This window comes from Dendronephthya gigantea, unplaced genomic scaffold (assembly GCF_004324835.1).
Source record: "Dendronephthya gigantea isolate DGI-Jeju-01 unplaced genomic scaffold, DenGig_1.0 000032F, whole genome shotgun sequence".
Classification (NCBI taxonomy): Eukaryota; Metazoa; Cnidaria; class Anthozoa; order Malacalcyonacea; family Nephtheidae; genus Dendronephthya; species Dendronephthya gigantea.
Window position 1 is genome coordinate 1,054,041 of NW_021163042.1, and position 17,259 is coordinate 1,071,299.

At 36.6% G+C, this 17,259-nt stretch overlaps 1 protein-coding gene across 1 annotated transcript in view; it reads right to left on the reverse strand.

The window, feature by feature from the left end:
• LOC114524971 overlaps window positions 1-7,101 on the reverse strand; it is a 65,579-nt gene extending 58,478 nt beyond the window's left edge. Inside the window, exons 1-2 of the mRNA XM_028546229.1 lie at window positions 6,880-7,101; window positions 219-398 (exon numbers count right to left, since the gene is read on the reverse strand). Of these exons, the coding sequence (XP_028402030.1) occupies window positions 219-398; window positions 6,880-6,949 (250 nt within the window). The 5' untranslated portion in view covers window positions 6,950-7,101. The remainder of the gene's footprint in view (window positions 1-218; window positions 399-6,879) is intronic.
• Window positions 7,102-17,259: the final 10,158 nt, after the last annotated feature.

A 17,259-nucleotide genomic window follows, 5' to 3' on the forward strand; every position in this document is an offset into this window, starting at 1 on the left:
GGGTTCTTTTTTCAGATAGCTATAAGTCTAGGTCACTAAAGGCTTTACACATATGCCAAGCGAAAACCATATATTTTCTGGTCTACCTTCCCGTTTATGACGCAGGCAACGGTAATCTTATTGGTTTAGTAATTTTATTTTAAGAACAACACATAGTTAAAAGTATTTTTCACACTCTTTTGCGAAACAGTGGAGAATCACTCTGGTTAAAATAATACCTGAGGAAGGAGCCAAGCATTTTAACTGACAGCCATCAGAGCAACATTTCTTGTTACCAGTGCATTCGAAATCGTCATGACATTCATCATCTATTTCAAATTGTTCTGGGCATATCCTTCCTCCTTTAAACGCAGGACATCGCCCTGGCTTGCAGTTCTTTTTCTCTTGAGACGTTACGGCTGAAAATTGGAAACTATTATTGGAAACTGTATTTCACAAGGGGGATTGGGATGCCTTAAAGAGAATCTTACTGAGCCTAAAATTAAATATTCCGGCTTGAAAATCAAGCTACTGAAAGCAAGTCATTTTCAGCGATGAAAAATACTCCGTTTCCAAATTTGTCTTTATTTCCTGTGTTTTATTATTGTATCCTTTATTTCCTGTTTTTTCTGTATTACCGCACACACGATGAAATATTCTACTACATCAACCACCCTGACGTGTTCACCACAATCACGAGTACATAGAAAGCAGGCTTTCTATATCAGTGGGATCAATGTAGCCTTTCACGTCTGAAGAGTACAGGAAGTCATATAATATCCTTAAATAATTAGGTGGCAAAAGCATATCACTCATTTTGGTCATTATCATCAATGCCTGCTTGCAGACCCTGATTGTTTTCTTTCTTTGTTATCTCTAAAATGTTAGGGACTTGAAAACACTGATTGAAAACGGCAACGTCTATCAAAGACGGCAAAACTGACAGCTTCGTAAGATTGAAAAAACCTTCTAGTCAACTGTTAGTTTTAACCATTTAATTCAGTTAGATTTGGGGGAAATTGGGACCATAATAGGAAAAGTTCTGTTTTAGTAGAACGCAACTAGATATCACTCGTCCTGTCCTATAATGACAATTGTTGCAATTGAAATTATAACTGTCGTAAGCAGGCTATGGCTTAGGACGACGTGTAAAACGGCGTGATCTCATTTAGTCATTTCTTTGCATTGCTATTGTGAATTTAATTGTAACATCAGTCCTTGTCATTCATGTCTCCTTCTTAAATTTTAAATTGCATGCTGAGTAAACCAAAGTCTGGCAAAGACGCGCGCCTTGTTTCCCGAACAAACAAAATATCGTGTTCAAGCTGTTTGAACAGTTTATGAGGACCAATTTTGCCATTATTCATTGCAAAATACAAACATATTTCCCATTGAATATGAAATCCATGCTGTGTCTGACTTATTATGATTATCATGCGTTATGCCGGGCACAAGCATGAAACTGTTTCACTTCTAGTATGTATATCAAAATCTATTAACACTTTGGATTTCAAATGAAACTGTAATAAGGTGCCGAAATGATTTGGGAAAGTAAACGGCGCTTATTAGGGGCTAGATGTAAGGGAAAAGCTAATTGAAACAATTCACTGAATTCAGTACCAGTTCGTCAAAATGTACATAGTTCATACCGTAGGTGTAATCGAGGTGATAAATTTATCTCAAATACTGCAATTTGAAATATTTCAATGTGATGCATGTTGCCATTGATGCATGTTGCAGGGGTTCCTGGGATGGTTAAGTACGTTAAAGTTAATTGGATCATTTAATTTACTTTAATTTTTTTTATTATTCTGATATTTTTTATCCTTTTGATCGCCTTAAACTTGGTGGGTGGAATGGCTTATAGTGTTTTCTCTTTTCTGCTGCATAGACATAGTTTTTTGATATTTTGCTTTGCGATGAAATAAAAAAGCACAATACGAACTTCCAACAGTCACTTAGTACTTACAAACTGGACCTCAAGTTTTCTTCCTAAATAAATCCTAAATCGGTGCTTATGAAATGTATTTCAATTGGAATTTGTACCGCATTAATCGGGCCCATCTGCAGTTGTTTTGAAAGGGATGCTAGAATCCTACTAATTGTGCGGGGAAGTAAATATCCCCTGTCATATCTCGGGATGAGATCTCGGGATATTTTCCGATTTCAGGATCACACATTCGTTCATTCATCTTCCTTCGCTCATATATTTATTCTCTCTAATCAGAATGAAGGTCAAAATTTTTGTCTCGTCCGGGCCTGTGTGCGGACGTTTGCTCGAATTCAATCAGCACAATAATCACACACAATGTACAGAGAAATTTATTTTGCGATTTCAGCTGAAATACCCCCATGAAAACGATGAGTGAAAGATGAAAGGCTACTTGAACTTGTAGAGCCTATTAGCTATTTAAAATGCGGTTGTGACACCGTCAAACGATCAATCAATCATATCCACAGTTTAAAATTGAAAGATGGAATTATATTGACTTCAAATAAAACTGGCTGATTTTCGACACGTTGTGTGTCCCAAAAAAAGCAAGTTCTTAGTTCCTTTTGTGCCTATTTTATTCCCAGCACTATGTTACTGAATACATTTTGAATGACCAGCCCATCGAACTTTTTGCTTAATAAACATGGGCCTATTTGGAAAAGAAGATTTTGTTCGGGAAACTGTATGTTAACGTTGGATCCCTATGGGTAAAAGGTAATTTGATATTTCAAAACGTAAAAATTGTTTACTTAAGTGCGGTGCCAAAACGCATCCGTCGGGGAATATCAAATCTTATTTATTCCAGCTAAGGAGGAGAGTATTTGCGGAAATATTTATAAGAATTACGACAGAAATGAGTATTAATCTTTGAAACAATGTTGATACTGTACTTTCTAAGGGAACTCAAGGTCTTAACCTTGGTATTCATGAATAGATTGACTGTGCTTTTTTTGAACATTAAAACTTTCAACGGCTCACTCTGGTCGCGTCTCATTAGCGATTAATTAATTTGATATATACTCATATTGATCGATAAAGTTCTCGTTTCTGGTGGTGCCTGGGAAACAACTCAGGCTGCGTTTACATGCACTACGGATTGCTTCCGGAGTGGGTCAAATTTTGTAGCTTTTAAAATGCTGTGAAAAATTTTACTGCAATAAAAGATGAAAGTAAATATACCAAATATATCAAACTAATAAGCATTTGCTACTAACCATTAATTGTCCTTTAAAGGCGAACGAAGATATCGTGACAAGCGAATCCGGTATATTGTAAACGGGGCCTTAATACTGCGCAGATGCAAGAGAAATCTCTGCATAGTGATTGAGTGATAGTGCTAAATTCTTTGGCCTTTCCCATATAAATACTACACATACTCTATACGTATAATACGAGCATTCTCGTGTTTACATTAATACTTAAATATTACTTATTATTTATATGCGTGTATGCGAGAAAAAAAAACAGTGTCAATGCCTATCCTTTGAAATTATATCGAATAACGTAATGTCGTAATAGCCAGCAAATAACGCCTTGCGGCAACGCCAAATTGAAATCCTATAACTTCGTAGAAACAGATGGAGCCATATCAAGAATCCGTTGATGCAGTAAATCCAATAATGCTGGTGAAACACTTTCTCATATTTACAGAAAGAGGTTATTTTTCACCATATTTCACCTGTCGATAACTATGTTATTCATACTGATTTAATTACAGAATATTAGTTTAAAAAAAAAAATTAATTACCACATCAGTTAACCTATACGCCTGTATTTAGGTATCACTAAAGACATTAAGTGATAGTTTTAGAAATAATCTATTCTGGGATCAGTGATTTGTTTTGCATGTATGTGTACATCAGCGACGTTTTAATGAACAACCACGACATTATGTCTTAATTTCGTAGTAACTCATGATAATCATTATAGGAAACCAAATATTTCCTGTCAGTATCTCATTCGATCCACGGTTAATGGTGTCTATTAAAGACGTCCACCCAAATAATAACCTCCGGTGTCTCATCTTTTACTAATATGAAAATTTGTTTGCCAAATCCAAAATGAAAGTTAATCCAAGCTAGGACTGTAGGAGAGTTAAACTAACACAACTAAGACTTTGTAAATACGTAAAAAAATACTGATAGCAATCTCGAGACGTTGTTGTGTATGGATAATAGGGTAGAAATAACATATAAATCTGACAAGAAACACCTTGCACACTTAAACTAGTTTTGATTTTAACGCGTGGCATGTGTATATATAGCAGGGGTTTTTAAAGGGAAAGAGCAGTGCCGTTGAGCTTAGAGGGGGAGGGGGGGGGTAGAAATGAGATATCTCGAATTTACTAGATCGCTTTTCGGAGTATTTCAATGATTTTTTAGCATATCCTCTTATGTATATCTTGTTTAAAGTAATAGCACAGAATACGGTATATGCTTGATGTATATGCTAGAAGCGTATGCTGACGTCATTCCGGCACCATATGGCGGCGTGACATGGAGCTTCGTGACATTCACAGACATAACATTCCCAAGAACGTTCCGATAAAAATTTATAAGCAGGCTTTTAGTACATATCTATTCTGTGGCAGTGGATTTCATGGGGGTTTAATGTGTTCTGCAAATCGCATTTTATCAAGTTTGCATAAGCGTTAAAGCGTTAAATGTCTTATGAATATATCCACTATGACAAGTTGAAATGACTAACCTATTTATCATATTAGTATAAGGCGTGTAAAATTTGTCAGATGTTTAAAAGCAATCACTTTCGAATGTTGTTTCTATATATTATGATCAAAATGACTTGTCATGCCTGACAGCGAACTCAAAAAGCGAACAACAGGTGTGGCGGATATAATTGCAGTGTCAAGGTGTGGAACATTTTTATCCAGCGATTCAAACGGACATAAGGACCAGCACAGAATTATGTTTTATTTTATTTGGATTATAATTGGCAAAGTAAATGTGATTAATTAGTCCTATCGTAAAAGAGCACGTTTTTAATAAAGAATCGCAATCACACGGCGGCAAAATCTATGTCACCTGATTAGCGCCTAATAATGCTAATTTTCCTCTTTTTTGAAAATCCTCAGAATTATTCAAATGAGGAATCTCAAAGTATATGACGTGAATTTGGAACCCTTATTGGTGATTTTTATAACTATTTTTAATTGGTGGTAACTAGATAAGCAGCAAATGTCAAACGCATATAATACCAATTAAATATCTCATAAAGGGAATCTCCATGCATGCATGACTGAGAAAGCAGCGCATCCTTCACTCTATATTTCTAATAAATAAAATTGGCTTTAGCTCGTTTGTTCCTTATAGCCATGTTGTTTTTAATAATCCTTACAATGCTCCTCGATAAACGAGTCAGCAAACACACGTGTCAAAAGACGTGTCAGATGAAACGATTCTCGACATGAAGACCCGCCACAGTCAAAGATAGGTATATTTTTCATGACTATGCTCCATTTTTTTTTTCGTTAAGTACATGTACCTCATTTTTGCTTACTCAACTTTAATTAAGATGCTGTTACATATTACATGTGGTAACTAAATCTTCTGAATGTCTGACTGACGAAGGCCCGTAGGTCGAAGCGTCGAATTTTTTTTGTTTATTTTAAGCAGTCGTTATACCACATTTGATGAAGTTATTCGAAACGCTGTCATGCTGCTCCTGGGTTATTTTTGAAGCATTTATACGCTATCGATATTTTAATCGTTTGACTACATGTCAGAATCCTCTTATCTTATCACGCAATACTTTAACAAGCAATAAGGAATTCATACATCGAAGTAATCATAACAAATACTCGATACACTGATAAGGTTTGGGGATAAGACTTAATCGCTAAAGGAATTAGTAATACCCAAGTGCCTGTTTTAGACAAAGAGGCCTTGTATTGACACAATCAAGGGAAGGCCAGACAATGAATTTAATCATGTTTCATTGTGCGCCATAAACGTCAAGCGATTCGCGTTGTCTTATAATACGCACTTTCGTATTGAAAAACGCTATTTTATTTCTTATATAATTATGATGAATAAAAGTATGCAAACAAACATAAAGCGCATTTCATCTTGAAAAACGGTGGTAAAACGCAAGTGTATCGCATGCTAAACCTTTACAAACCAAAGTTAAACACGTCCCTCTGCATGCTTTTAATATGAATCATGTACGGGAAAGAAAATTATCGCAAACAAACACCATAAGATATGTCAGTTAGGGGCAACAGCATGACAGTGATTAAACGGGCGTATCACGTTACGAGTCGACCATGCTTCAGATATTTGCCAAAATTGAAACCTTGCACAAATAAAGTCTAACGAGTGGCGAAATGTAGTCGATTTGAGGAACTGAAAATATTGGAAAAATGTTATTTGAATGTGATCCCATGAATCGATTTTGCACGCGCGGAATCGTGAAAACGAACATGTTTTTTTATATACGTTTTTTAAGAGTTGAACGCAATCACTGCGCGCAATTCTCAGAGACTAGTATAAACTCAATCAATATCAAAAACAGAAACATCAAAATGTAAGAATCAAAGTTTATCGTCAATTACAGAAATCAAAATCGAAAATGCTTGTCATGATCAATATGATTGCCAAGTATGATTAAGAGCAAATGTCGGGTCGTTTCCGAGGCGACATCAAAGAATTTACTTGGATGCCAAAAGTAAAGAACACTGAAATGCTCACACAGCGCGCAGAACTCATCAACTCTATGACTAAATGGAATCATTGATCGCGCACCAAAAAAAGGAAACGCACGCACACAAGATAAGTACGTTTCATACAAAAAGGCGCATACAACTTCTAACATAGCGAATCCCTCGTAAAATATCTACATACCACAAATCACAATTTGACGTACAATGAAAAATAATGTTAGATACTCACGCGTTAAGCATAGACAATACGCGACGGAAACCACGAATAGCCAAGAGCGCATTGATTTTAGAGTCCCCATTAGAAATCGAAAATCGTCGGAGAACTGGCCAAGAAAACAATGTTTCAAGGCTCACAGACGCTATCGACTAAAATGAACACCCACCAATGACTTCCTATTATTACAACACATCAGGGAAAATTTCAATTATTATCTAATGCCGATATCCTTCAACGGAGGAGTCATATTCCACCTTGTGATGACAAGAACAATACAGGGCCAATCGAGATACAATGCCGCTCTATTTAAAGTTTTCAAACTTACAACAGATGCATGAACAACAAGCGTAACGAGAATATAACACTGGTCAACACGATGAGAAATGTGTAAATAATAAGACGGAACGGTGTGAAATATAGCATTTTAGCATAGTTTGCGACCCGCCTACTAAAGACCTCGTGAAACACAATATTATTCTAGACACCTCGATAACATATTGGTTATAGTGAAGAAATAATGTAATAAACATAGCATACACTGATTGTAACGATTTATACATGCTTAATAACAGATAAATTGACTGCTGGGGGTATGTAACCATTCTGCGCAATTTTTGTGTAATGTGCTATGACTAACGGTGAAAGAAACCAAATAATGTTCCTCTATCGACTAGCATGAAATGACAGGTATAACGATGACTGCTAAACAAACAAAATTCCGATCAAATTACCCTTCCTGTAAAACATCATCACACCGCGAAGTTTCGCCATGAAGTTTCTTTTGGTTTCCGAATCAACAGGCTAAGCCTGCCATGAAGCTCTTCCTGTCTTAGAAAGGGGACATACGAAGGCGGTAGAAATGTATGATTCTTTTTTTTATGAAAATTAAACAACCGATAATACACTCTACTCCAAGTATTTGTTTATTAACATCTAGAACGCGATAAGGTTGATAAGCGCTTGTTTAATGAGAGCTAAAGCAGTGAGTTAATATGAACCAATTTAATATCACTTATATACTAGGCATGAGCAAGATGCTCAGCGATCTGGGAAATATCGTTGCGGTATCAGGAAATAGATAACAACATGATTTATGCATAGAGAGCGGTGGCATTGGAAATATTTTGTTTTCGCGCAAAACAAAATCTACTTTTCTGTCTTGTCTGGAATTCCTCGTACACACAAGGAATAAACGAAAAACGCTGATTCTAACTCAGCTTTATACTGTATATATTGAGTATATTGCATCATGATATATTACCACAGTCACAGAGTAGCGCATGCAGCCGCTCACTTTGACTTTATCTTCACAGGACATCTCAGTATTTTTATCTTTGTTAGAATTGAACAGTAAACCTGATTATACATATTTATTTTTTGAGCCTGTAAAGTTCCTTTGTTTGAATGCGCTTCGCAGTTTTCCCGACTTTTATTGCATCAGGCAATGAGATTTTACAAATACCACAATGATGCAATACATAGTTAAGTTTTTTTATAGTCCTTAATAATGAATTTATCAAAATAAAACCTTATAATACGTCAAGTGTGTCTTAACACGAGCATTACCTGAGAGTTTCATTAAAAATAAGAATGTTTATATATGGAATTAAATCATGGCATTGACTGACTGACCCTATAGTCAATGCAATGAGGTTACAGTCGACAGGGTATTTCTAAGTCTAGAATACTATTAGGATATACAGGGAAGACACCGATCACACGGCTCGACGACCATATTTCGAGACAAAAAAGCAACGCTGTTCACATGCCGTTTAACGCCAGCGCCCAGGGCAATGATTGATATCTATAATAATAAGACCCAGTATACGAGGAATGACCTGGGTACGAGAGGGGGATAACATAGGTTAACATTATAGTCGTACCTGGGAAATACCGCATGGCTTTATTGCCGACGGTTTTACATACATGCATGCATGCGTCCATAGTGCATACAGATATACTCGCCTCGGCTAGGCTAAAGACCCTGTTACACAATGCAATTTTCTTGCAACTTGTAATGCAGTTCTACTCTTGATGGATGTAGAATTGGCAATCACGGCCTTCGTTACTCTCCACTGATGATGTCTTCACATATCTAACATTTTTCACTAATTAACATACCTCATAAGTAGAAATGCATTGCAAGTTGCAAGAAAAATTACACCGTGTAACAGGGCCTTAATTCGATGGCTAATTTTACTTATGCATGTGTTAACACTTATCCCGGGAATTTTATCATTATTTAATAAACCAATTTATTAAGGGGCTGTTTACATGATGCCACTTGCCCGCGATTTATATCGAAGCGTAAAATGATTATTACAAATTGTGCTTGTTTTGGTTTCATAAAGATTTAATCAATATCAAAATAACTTCCCGTCTTGTTTTATGGACCACGGGTTTGGGTCATGCACTGACAGCGGCTCACTCGCTGTCTATAATAGATATATGAACTCCATCTGGTAGCCACGTGATATGCACGCGTCTATCACTGGTAGTGGTAAATATCGTTGGGAAAATGGATATACCAAAAGACAGCGGCAGAGGCAGTGCATGCTTATTTCGGAAACATTAGACTTATCAGAGACGCATTATCATTGGCGCTAATCATTTGCTATTCCCGCTAGCCTTATCCATGTAAACACGCAGAAACTGTTGGTGTCCTGGTGGGTCACTGAAATTGTTTCGGGGCACTGTTTGCCGACGAATTATTGTGAATAGGGCCGTCCCCAGACAACTTCTTGTCCCAAAATAATTCTAATATGGCAATATAATATCAATTATAAATCGATTAAACTTGCCGTTAAAACTTTATCAGTCATGCCATCACACTGCATGTAGTGCTAGGTATGGTTGACATGCATTGAAAAGGTGAAACTCCGAAAGAGCAAATACTCATTGTATACTTGAGAGATACTTTCAGTTTCACGGCGGTGATAATGAAATTTATTTCTGTCATTTCAGTACTGTAATGTAGCTAATTGCTTTTTTACATATTATAAATTCGGATAAATTTTTTATAAACACAATACATGTCCTCAGCTAGCGCAGTATTACACAAGCTTAAGCTTTACTAGCTAAGCCCAAGAAGGTTAAAGCAAGTTTCAAGGTCAGGGTGACCCAAAAAAGTTGCAATAAAATTTCAGCAGGATGAAACAATTAGAGTTTCCCATCAACTGGGCGGTTTTCAGCTGTGTAAATAACGCAACGAGAAGCCTAAAAACTAAACGTTCATATATTTGTCTTATCAGGAAACGATAGAAACGATTGTGGTTCAATTTCGAGATTAATTAATATAATTCTTTTTTTCTCTGCGGCTTAGTAATTACACCCCCTGACTCCCCCTCTTTTCTTTTTAAGTAAAGTCTCTAAGATAGTATTTATGGTATAGTATATATAGCTACTATACATTGAAAGCGTCGGTTCTGTTCCGCGCTGTGTACGCGTGAATCTGAGCATGCCTGCAAAATACTGCTATTCGACATTTTTATGCTAGATATTTCCGGTTTAAAAATCTCTGGAGGAATCACTCCATTCCGTAAAATTGGAGCTCATACTCCTTATCAGTTGCTTGTATTGTACTAGTACAATAAAGTTGCTCTCTGCAACTTTATCTGTCACTGAGTAAATGGTTGTCACTATATGAAAACATGTACATTTTTCTGAGTTATAAATTACTTGGGCCCTGACGTCGTATATCAAAGTAAGGCTATATTGAAGATAAGTGTGATCTGTACTGATTGTGAAAGTTTCAAGACTTCCACATTATATTAAAGTACAAAAATGAAACAACAGCCATTTCAAATGGATCAAGAAACCGCAAATTATAGACATTTTTTCTGGGTCTTTTTTATATTTCCGGTTTAGGCATTCCTCGAATTTCAATGTTCTTCAACAGCTTTAGAGTTTATTTTGTATATAGCTACGAAAAGGTTCTGTGCGAAGTATTCAGTATTTCAGTATATATGCTGAAAGTTTCGTGACTAAAGAGCACTGCCAAAATCTCTCCCCGCTCTTGAGCAAATTCCAAGCGTATTTGATTCATAAAAGATACCAGACAGTACAAATAATCTATATCATATATATGTCCACAGGTTTCAGGACTGTCGACTACTTCATGCACCAGCTGAACTCTACAGTGTCAGAGTGTCAGATTAATATGGATAAATATTTGTTGTAAGTTTTCCACTACGTATGGCAGACAACTGATGACAATGTGTGAAAATAAAATGTCAATATGCCCATCATTAGGATCAAAAGATCAAAATTTGCACGTACATTCACACAGACTTGGTTCCACGGCATGCAGGCAAGAAGCATTTGTACATTATTTATCGAAACTTTTAAATGCATTACAATTTGAAACTGTATTCAGTATGTGAAAAAAAAGTTGATACAATGGCAATAACAATGTAGTTTGTTAAACTTTGACCTTTATCAACATTCGGCGTAGCACTTAAACTTTAAAAATTAAAACGATGCGTGGTCAACCGTGAAAATAAAAATGGACTGGCACTGGCCCCGCAATTCGACTTTCAATTGACTTCAAGGCTGGCGGTGGCTAGTACCCGTTATCGTTCTAGTTCACGTATATAGAGTTCACTGCGTTTTTCGCAGCAGTTTGTCCAACTAAAGGCCGCTTTCCACTCATTTGAATAATTGTTCGTCTAAGTCTTTTTTTAATTCTGCCAATTCAAGGTAATTTCGTAAGTTCGAAGTCCCGCAATTGCAATTATGGCGGTTTTTGATCGAATAAAATTTACCCTCGTTTTTTAGCTTCATAATTGCCATATGCCATGTGGTCTCCTGCTCTCCTTCTGTCGCTTGACACATTTGAAAAGTAACTTGAGCGAAAAATTCCGCTCTGCAGTAGAAATTAGGCTATTTTATTTAATTAACAACTGTAATTGCCAAGCAAAGCATTATTTTAAATATTTTTCAGATAAAGCTTCAATATCAAGACCTTAATGACGATCATGTGATAAATATCTTGCACAATTCAATTGTTTGGGAAAATTACTTTATATCAACTTGATATTTAATGTTCCATCTATAGAATAATCCGAAGCTGTGTTTAATTAATTAATAAACCATAAAAAATATATTCTGACAAGTCGTTCGTTATTATTCGTTACAATTGGCTGTTATCGAAAACAGACATATTGAAACCGAATCAAAACGAATTACAAATATAGTACCTCATGACGAATACCTAGCCCGCATGTCTGGACCTGCACGCAGGCTACGAAATATCACGATATGACAACAATGAGGACATCTTGAAACCTTTAACGTAAAACCTGTGCCTGTGTGTCTAGTTTCAATCATCCAATTCCCAACATCTCTTTTTTATAGAACCTTTTATTCTTATAGTAACTTGAAACTTAAAGATATGGTTATGTTTGGAGGTGCAAAACACGTCACCGAACAACATTGTGTTGTTTTGCGTTGCGTTGCGTTGCGTTGTGTTCAGGCTCAACCGAGGCTTCTGTTCAAACAGGAATAACCTTATTACATAAACCGTTAAGACTGATTAATTGTATTAACTTCACGGCAAAGCTCTAAGAAGAGGTTAAAGAATTGTGTAAACTGTAAAACTATAAATACATATGTATTTCCATGTGCTATTTAATATGTAGTCTATGATTCGTTAGCCAAAGCATGGTCAACGACACGTGCAAGCTCAAGATGGTTACACACACACATAAAAATGATAAAATCAAATGGAAAACAATTACGTCCATACCTCTTTCCTTAATATCATCGTTCGTTCTTAGTGCCGAAGTACACTGAGCTTCACATTTCTTTCACGCTACAGTGAAAGTTAACTATTTGGCGGCTATGTGCACACCGGTCACGTTTTCGAGCATTTTCACATTCGTTTTCATACCAAAACGGTATCAAACACCCTCGATTTACAATAGAAGTTGAAGGTAATTTAACATATTAACACATAAGCATATTTAACATAAAAGCATACTTTCCTTGGATAGTGTGGAAGGCAGGGTTGCCAGATTACTCAATAAACTTTTCTTTGTTTCAAACAAAGAAATCAAAGAGCCGACCACAACTATGTTTGGCTCTTTTTTCAGGAATCTGAAAACCCTTGTGAAGAGGGTGTCTAAACAATAAAATAGACAAAAGCGTTCTTGAAAACGCTCGAAAACGACGGTCGTGTGCACATAGCGGCTTTGAAAGTTTGTCAACGCAACGGTTAAAATGAAGTGATTAATAGACCAAAGAAAACAAAAGGCCAGGACAAGGGAAACAAAGGAATAGTGTGCATGTAATGGTATTCGGTGTTCTTAATTTTAAAACACGAATGACAGAACAGCTTTTATACAACAGCTTAATTTTACGACAAGACTATTGTGTGTCTGAAAAAAAGTACCCTCTACAGGGTGAGTAAAAAAAAGTCCCCCCTATTGAAATATAGCCTTTGTTGATTTGAATGCATGATCAACGCAGTAGTGCGTAAATAGCATAGTTATTAGGTTGAGGCATTCAAATAAAGCGTCTTGCTTTCAATTGGGTTTATCATAATATTAAGGCAATCAGATTCTAACAAAGGCTTGATTTCAATAGAGGGGACTTTTTTCTGACTCACCCTGTAGTATATGAAATCATTATTTTGTTGTTAAGGCGTCGCATTTTGGTCGCATCGAATGCAATTGAAACAATAGATGAGATGCCGGATAAACCTCATTATTAAGCTTCATTACCATCTCATTATCTATCAGTGTTTGAACTGCATTCGACGCAACCAAAATGCGACGTATAACAGAGGCTTGGGGGAATCTTTTAGGACGCATGCACTGCAGAGGTTCGTGGAGGTCAAAATTGTCACGAGTGACATGTGTGCGTACTAGGCCTAATTTATAGCCTTGGTCAAACGTCGCACTATTTGTAATGCTATTTGTACACAAACGACTGGGTAAGTGTACATCAACAAACAACGTCAGATTTTATTGACATTCTCAGACAAATTAAAACCACAAAAATCCAGATTACCCAGCATCTTCATCGCAGGCGTAAGATGCGGTTAAAGACAGCGAGGGATTTTCATGTCAATGCAATATGAATGCATTTGCTGGGACGTCGAAATCTGATAATCAGGGTGTATAAAAAAGGCAACCACTAGCTTAATATTCTAAAATTCATATTGTTCTTAAGCACAATAGATTCTAGGCCTCCAGGACCAGGTTACAATGGCTTGTCAGCCGTGTCTTTTTTGGTGAAAAACATGAATATTGAGCGTTGCCTTTTTTGAGACAATTTTTTGATTCCTTTATACCTGAGATGTGGAAATCTCATTTCTACCTGAATATATGCTTTATAACCGTTGGGTCCTCATAATATGTAGCAGAATATAATGCATTTGTTGGCTGATTTTAGATGCTTTTTTTGTTTGTTTTTTCAATATTACAGCTCTTTCTGCGTATCTTCCCGATTATAACGCACGGCTATATATGGGATTCGTAACGTGGAAATAAAAAAGTCCATTTGATAACAGGTAGCTGTAAATAGTCTAACCTACTTGTCACGCATCTGGATACCCTAAGCGGCTTAACCTCACATATCGGCTTTGACGTATACGACCAGACAGGCTGGGTTGGGCTGGGCTGGGGCTAGACTGGGCTGGACTGGGCATGTCTTTCATACATTGCATTATAAACGTACACATAAAAGCAAGTAATGTGCAAACACTGTTGCTCTTTCATCGCCAGCCATTTCATCAGTTTTCAATCATATCTGTATTTCTATACCATTTATCAAGAAAATAAACGCCTTGCTTATCTGCGGGGTATACGCCAACAAGTCTGAAAATCCGTGGTATTTGACCCCATTCTAAATTTACCTTATGGAAAATTGGAAATCGTTTGAAAACCATCGTTAATTTTCAATTATAAAACATGTGCAAAGTTGATACTCGGGTATGCGATAAGAAAAGACCTGAACGACGCCAAACCGTTAGCAATAAATTAATAATAGAGTTGCAGAAAATTATTAAATATGACATCATTTCTAAGTCTGGAAAATAAGTAAATTATGCCTCAGTGTAGTTGGACACGCGTTCGTGCATTATAGTGTCGCCTAGTCCTTACTGTTATATGATCATACTATGTGCCTGCATTTGTAAATCTTTGTTTTCAAACTTTAACTAGCTTGCGAACATGTGACATATCACATATATGTTTAGGAGATATTTTTGTCTGATGTCACGGTTCCCAACTGCGTGCCGTATGGTTGCTAATCACCTCATTTTATTCCGAAACTCCTCATAGTCTCATACATGCATGATGCATTCAGTACGTGCGCAGCTCTTCTGGTAACACAAGATGAAAAAACGTAAAACAACCTACACCTACGCGGTTAAGTCGAACCCTAATTAAAACTACTCGGGCTCAGGCTGTTTCGCAGTAAACCAGACTTTGCCCATTCATCAACGAGACTGAGAGCTACACGGTTGGCTACAGTGCATGCATGTCTTCCGCCTTAAACACTCTTATGATGTATAATGTCTATAGTTTGCCGTAAACGTGCAGCAAACCTCCCGAGATTTTGAATCGAAAGACAATGTAGTCACACAGGCAGCCAATATAGTTGGTCTACAGACATGCATGCAGTTGTTATCGTTACGTAATATAGCGCACGACGGCCATGCATGCCTGTTCTATACCACCAATGTTAATATAGTCAAGCACCATATTAATTAGGTCTAAAAACATTAAAAACCGATATTGAATGTTAAATTTTGAATCATTTTAGCCAATAGTATCGGGTCAATTCTACCATCGTCTAGTTTATGCCCTTCGCGTGTAACGTTCTAAACTCAAAACATTGCGTTTTACAGAGATAAAAATTGTTAAAAATACTTACAGATAACACAGAACACGAGAATAAGCAAAATTGCCACTTCACAAACAATATTTATAAACATTGCTGAATAATTCTACGATCTGCATAACTCGTATATGGTCTCGTAGAGGCAACGTCTGCTGCTTAACCGTTGGAAATTGTCTGGACAAGTTTAGAGGAAAGATGCATGATAAACTTTGACATTGACAAACAAAATAATCCGGTTTGAGGTTATGAAATCTTTCAACAGTGGCATGCGATGTTTGTTATTAGCTGCATGCTTGAACTTTGACAACCTTGCAAGCCAGGGTCTTTACCTCTGTCCGATGGAAATGCGTCAAAAACATGGTTTGGTACGCTGAAGCTATGCATGGCGCGGTTATTTAATTTATTTGTGTCAATGACACCAAGTTACAAATGTGCTGGCATATAGCAGTTTATAGCATACCAACTATATATATAGATATGTTATCTTATCTAATGTTTTGTTTAATGGGCAAGTATATTCTATTATCCTCAAGGCAATTTTCTGATCAAACATCTTTCAGTTTTCTATGAACTACATTTTAAATTTTAAAAGCTATTTAAGTTAACGGATCTACTTGACAAAGTTACGTTTGAGCAAAAAAATTTTTCAATCAAAAATTCCGGTTCGTGCAGAAAAAACAACGGAGAGATTGAACTGAAAGGTGGAATGTGCTGGAAAAGTTAGTGAACACTTGTCTGTAGCGCAGACTCCATATATATGTGTAACGCAAGCAAGGCCTGGGTACGAGGTTGATATTGGTTAATATTGAAAGCATGAAAACTTCGATATTCACTCATTTTAAAATTTAAAGACTCAACTAAGCGACGACTGGATTGGGATTTTCGGTCAGCGTCGACAAACCCACCCACTCGCTTGATACTTTTGATACCGAATTTCCGGCCAGTTTTAATAAGACGTGTTCTATTATTTGCCATTTACACTGATCATGACCTCCTCCAGGGTATATTTTTCTTCCGTGTATGGCATGCTTTAAGTTCTCATGGAATTTGCTTCAAAATCCGCTTAATCGTTTCTGGAGACGAAAATTCTTTTCGGTCGTTTATAGAATCGCGGACATGCAGAAAGCATATGAAGCAAATATTTTGTTTCAGTTGGTTGTGTAATATTATGATAATCCAGTTACTAAAGCGAAGACGACCCGTTACACTAGGCAAATTAACCTGGGTCTAATCCGGGTTAACTGAAATTAAGCCGTTTTCGTTTTTTATTCACTTTCTTATTCAGTTGTGTTCGGTTTTATTCTCTCGAAATTCTGCATGGAGTCCACGTTAGACATGAACTGATCTCTTTCATAGGCGACGTTGTTGTTAACAATAATTTTATTTCACAACAAGAATTATTCACCTAGGAAATCACTCGCTGAAACTTTCTATAGGAATGTTGTTTATGTCCGGAGAATTTCACAGTAAATGCATTTGTTCGGTTCCGCTCTAGATGCATGTCTTACAAGGCTACATGTTTCATGTCAATCAGCTTCATGTTAT